The sequence below is a fragment of the Aplysia californica genome, unplaced genomic scaffold (genome assembly GCF_000002075.1).
Source record: "Aplysia californica isolate F4 #8 unplaced genomic scaffold, AplCal3.0 scaffold00128, whole genome shotgun sequence".
Classification (NCBI taxonomy): domain Eukaryota; kingdom Metazoa; phylum Mollusca; class Gastropoda; order Aplysiida; family Aplysiidae; genus Aplysia; species Aplysia californica.
Genome location: NW_004797398.1, coordinates 1,440,929 through 1,446,411, shown reverse-complemented (window position 1 = coordinate 1,446,411; position 5,483 = coordinate 1,440,929). Strand labels below are relative to the sequence as shown.

The window sequence follows — 5,483 nt, the reverse complement described above, 5'->3', positions numbered from 1 at the left end:
TGAAGGACAACGGCCACTGTGTGCGGGCCTGCAGCGCCGGGAAACACGCCGAGGACGGCGTGCACTGCAAGCCTTGTAAAGGACCCTGCCCCAAGCGTAAGTAGACTGGTGGCTGCTACACGGGGGTGGTTTGAGGGTGTTATTACTGATAAACTCTCTCGTTTAACTACTTGTTTCGTGTCTGTTGAATGCACTACTGTGTCACACGGGTGGTTGGAGGGTGTTGTGACTGATAGGCTCACCTTAAACTCGATCTCTATAGTGTCTCTCCTTAACTCTACCTCGTTTGTGTCTATCTCGCTTGCTTACTCTTTGCCTGCCCTTAAAGACTGCTATTGTGTCTATATGCTTGCTTTTACTGAAATGGAAACTGTAAGAGTTAGAATATTTCAGGCAAATCGTATTCATTGTTTTTTAAGTGCCAAAAAATTTTTAAAATGTGAAATGTTTCTTTGCCATTACAGGTTAAAATTTAAGATTTGGGTCTGGTGTCTGATTTGCTACATTTTTAAAAATTGAAACCTGATAGGTGAATGGGACAGGCGTCTGTGTGTTATTGTAAGGCTCTTGGAAGTTTCACCCAAAAGACATGAGCTCAGTTCCCACGTTGGGATGACGTTATTTTATGGAATACATAATATTATACTTCCACCTGTGTGCTGGGATATTGTGTTAATTAATCCATCTCAGCCCAGGATAGCCATGACAGGGAGGGTCAAAGCGGTCCCCCTCTTTAACGGTCTAAAGTGTTTCGATGGGGATGTAAAACGTTTTACAATAACTTTACAAATCAGCAATCGAATGGTTAACAAGCAAGTCTTCCCAGAGTTTAAGATATACAGGGTATTTTGCATTAATTAACACTTGGTTATTTCACTTCTTATATTTAAATAATTCATTCAGTGTCTGAAAGTTTCTTGCTGGCGTATGTGGTGCAGCAATAAGGCGCTAAGCCGTCGCAAGCAAATGGCGTGAATTTGATTCTCTAGTTGGAATCATTTTTATCGAGTACATGTATCACCATGTTTCTGCTGGGATGTTGTAGCCCTCTCAACTCCGATTGGCCCTGACACACAAGGTTAAAGCAGCCCATTTCCTAAATTATCTTAATAATGTCGATACGCTTCTACAATATTACATTTTTGAAAAACTAATTAATCTTTGTTTCAGTCTCATGTTATTGTGTTTGTTTGAAATAGCATTGTGAAAGAAACCGGAATAATGATATTGCTGGTAACTTTAGTTTTGTTTGCGTGTGTATGTTTGTATTGCTTTTTCGTTTCTGTGTGTGTGCGTGTGTGTGTGAGTGAGAGATAGTTATAGCTTTGATGATGTTCTGTGATACATCTGTCTTAACAATTTTCGTTTAAAATTCAATTAGCGTGTGGGATTGCTGTTTCTCTTGTTTCATGTTTTTCACTGTTTCCACACTTTCTTTCTTCTTGCACTGTTCTGACTCCTATGATGTGACGCGAGGCATGACTCTCTGTTCTTTGTGTTTTGTTGGAAACTCTTATATGTCATGAGATGGGATTTTTTTTTAGCGTTTTTGATCTCAATGTAAACGGACTATATGTATTTGATGATATACGTGATATATATTTCTGAAGAAAAGATTTTGATTGTTTGTCCTTCTCTGTCACAAGATGCTTATGCTCTTTATCACTTCCGTTTGATATACTTTGACATGTATGTATTTCATACGTCTAATTCATATTTTCTCTTCCTTGACATGTACGTATTTTATACGTCTATTTTATACGTCTAATTCTTATTTTCTCTTCCTCCAATCTTCCCCTTCCCTGTGTTTCGATTTGTGTACTCATGCCTCACTTGCCGTCGCCTTTTGGAAAATCCATTATCTGACTTTTCCGAATCGGTCCAAAAGAATGCGATGGCGTCAGCAATTCTGACCACATAAGCGGAGAGAACTTGCACAATTTTGAAAATTGTACCAAAGTAAATGGCAATGTCAGAATTCTCTTGGCTACCTTTACGGGGTAAGTGGCTCCCTGCTTTCGCCGAATGGCATGACGTTCTATCGACATTGTGCCTCCTTTCTCCTCCCCCCAAACCCCCCTCTGCCACCACTCATACGTAGTCTGAGGAGAATGTTGTAATTTTTTGTAATTTCTAGCATTTACTCGCCCACTACTCATAACACTGACTACTGCAACCTGGTCGGGCATGCTTTCCTTTTGTCTCGTGCCATATTCTGTACCGTGGTCGACGTGTGTCGGACGAGAGTGTTTCTTGTTGTTTTCTTTTTCTAATGGCATCCGGTCTCCGTGTGTGGCGCACCATGGCATGTTGGTGGTGTGGAACAATAACTGGAAAATCCCAATATTGTGCTGGTAGTACATGCATCTTCGTGTTGTGGCGTTGAATGACCGCCAAGCGTGGCGTGCATCTGTCGCGCGCGTCCCAAGCTGGCGTCTGTCAGAGCTGTACCTACTGAATATCATTGGATAACTTCATACTTGTCCGTGTTATAATAATAATAGACAATTTTGTTCTTTGATAGGATATAAAAATACTTCATTATGTCGTTAAAACTCGAAGTTTAGGCTTTAAACTACAAGGCACCACAAACTGCTTGCCGTCTTGATCAGTGGAGGAAAGGTCGTCATCAGCGACCCCCCACCCCCACCCCACCCCCACTTTTCCCCGGAAGCTGACGTTTTGGAAAGGGCGAGACTAGACATATTTTGTCCTGATGCAAAGCTTGCTTTTTTATAATTATAATTTCATGTTCGAAATATTTTTTGGCATATGTATTTTCATCTCGTTGTTTCGTCGTTTCCCTTGAAACCCGAACTGAGCGGGGATGATAAGTGGGTCATGCGGGGATGATAAGTGGGTCATGCGGGGATGATAAGTGGGTCATGCGGGGATGATAACTGGGTCATGCGGGGATGATAAGTGGGTCATGCGGGGATGATAAGTGGGTCATGCGGGGATGATAAGTGGGTCAATGAAGAAAAAAACCCAAAGCCGCCTTTTACCCGTTTCTCTGCGGAAAAGAGATATCCTCAAATTTTTTTAACAAACTGACTTTAGAGCTACCAGGTCACAAGTACATTGACCAGCAGTGCTTTTACAGAAAAAGTCTGAAATTCTAAATTGGCCCAAAAAGACGAGCTCGCCATACTGAATGCTCAACCCACCCTTACTTTGGGAGCGGATGTTTTGGACGACATATGTAGCCAATTGTATCATAATTGGGATTGACCGTCAACTTTAAAAAAAGACTAAAATTCTATAAAGCTGCAGAATTTCTTCAAGCAAAATTTTAGTCTTGCTTTGTTTCTAAACGGAATCAATTTGTTTAGCTTGACTGGACATAGTAGCGTAACTACCTCCTGGAAATGCTCTTAACTGTTTTGTTTCTCTAAAAGAAGTACTGACTGAAACCACCTTCACTGTGCTTTCGTGACGGCGGCAAGCGCATCGTGTTCAACACTGACTCTGCATGCGTTTGTAGTGTTTTTGTTTTTAGTTTGTGTGTGTGTGTGTGTGTGTGTGTGTGTGTGTGTGTGTGTTCACGCGCGCTTACGTTTGTTTGTGTGTGTGTGTTCGTGCGCGCTAACGTGTGTGCCTGTGTGTGTGTGTGTGTGTGTGTGTGTGTGTGTGTGGTGTGTGTGTGTGTCTTTGTATGTGCGCGCGCTCGCGCCTATGTGTGTGCTCGCGTTCGTGCGGCGCGCCCGGTCGTGTAAGCAAACTTGCTGAAGTTTGCTAGTTTCTGGGCGTGAACATGCACATCTGTACATTTCTCATGAGTGTTCTACATGGGGTGTTTTTTGTGTACTTTTGTGTGTGTGTGTGTGTGTGTGTGTGTGTGTGTGTGTGTGTGTGTGTGTGTTTGTGTGTGTTTGTATGCGTGAGTGGTTATATGTTCTCTTGTAAACTGCATGGCCAAAGCTTTTTTGTCCAAGAACGATAATGCTGCTCTTACGATGACGCGCATGCGACTGACGCATCTCCTTCCGGATATTTGAGCATGTTTGTTGCATTTAATTGTTGGTCTCTTGGATTCCTCGATTTTGAATATATTGTCTGGCTATGTTGTAAATTTTGTGTGGTCTTTATTGGCGGGTTTTGAGTAAAGACGAGTATTTTCTCTGCAGTGTGTCGCTGCCGAAACTCTGAAAGTTTTACTGAGTTGACCAAAAAAGCAAAACTAAACTAAAAGGAAAACAACAACAACAACAACAACAACAACAACAACAACCGCTGTCTTATGTTCTATTTTTGTGTGTGGTTTGTGAGTTAGATGTATGATGGGTGTATTTATATGTGTGTCAATGTTTTTATGTGTGTAATTGTATGTGTATTAATAATGTATGTTTGTGTGTGTTTGCGTGTGTTTGCGCGAGTATTGAAATTTGTAATTGTGTGTGAGTGTGTATGCGCGCTCGGATGCATCCCCCCCCCCCCCTTCTTTTATCTGAAGTTAACAAGTTAACACTTCAACGACCTCGCTTGCGCCAAGATTTAGATGTCTCACTTGAAACGTTTTTATTTGCAAAAGGCTAGTGTCGAATTTCCTCCTCAACATTGAAGCAGCTCCGTTCTCATGCGATCCCTGTCTGTGTTCAAAAAAAGAAATAAAATAAAAATTTTAAAAATCAAAACAAAAACAAACAATCTTCTAACAATCTGTTTCGCACCACTGTAAACGTCAACAACGCAATTCTCGTGTGGGTAGAAGTTTTTATCGAGTATCTCCGTCTTTCTGCGGGGACATTGTGTATCACTCTCAGCAGTCCCGGTTGACTGTCCGAGAGATCGAGTCGAAGCTCGTCTCATAAATGGTGTAAATTAATTCCACGAGAGCGTATAACTTCTACTAAAAAAACAACAACAACAAAACAACAACAAAAACCCCCAAAACAATTGCCTCTGAATGGCGCTCTGATTACACATAGGCTGCCGAGCCTCTTTTCGTTTGTAAAAAACAACACACAACTATTTTTGTACGATGCAGGGTTATTTTGCGGATGACCCTGGTTAGGATCCCCAGAAGGGCGTTCTTGAACAACCACATGGGTTGTGTGGGAGTTTTCAAGGCTCTCCAACCTAGCTCTTGTCTTGTTCTTGTCAAGTTGAACTTGGAGATCGTGTCGTTTAGATAATATTACACACTTGAAAGTTGCATTAAACCCCTTCAAACACAAATTCACTCTTTGTTTGACTCTTCGGTAACAGTGATAACTAATAGGTTTTTATAAATGTTTCCAACTTTCTTCTTTTTTTTTTTTACTTCCGAAAACGATTTCTACTAAATCATGGTGTTTTGATGTCAAAGTTTTAATGAAGACAATAAATATCTGAGAACATTTTGGCAGAGGACGTTGTGCTGGCTTGAAACCCCGCCCGCCCCCTGGCGGTTTCGTTGCACGCTGTATTACTTGTTGTGCACGTTTTGCCTGTTTCTATTGACATTTTTAGATATTTTCCCCCTTTCTTTGTTGCCTGTCTTT

General features: G+C 41.3%; 1 protein-coding gene across 2 annotated transcripts in view; it reads left to right on the top strand.

The window, feature by feature from the left end:
* LOC101850241 (epidermal growth factor receptor) overlaps positions 1–5,483 on the top strand; it is a gene marked incomplete at its 5' end in the record, with an annotated part of 61,797 nt that overhangs the window by 17,218 nt on the left and 39,096 nt on the right. The window contains 2 exon segments of one of the 2 annotated variants that reach the window (XM_013081393.1): positions 1–96; positions 1,889–2,000. In XM_013081393.1, the coding sequence (XP_012936847.1) occupies positions 1–96; positions 1,889–2,000 (208 nt within the window). 2 annotated transcript variants of the gene reach the window in all.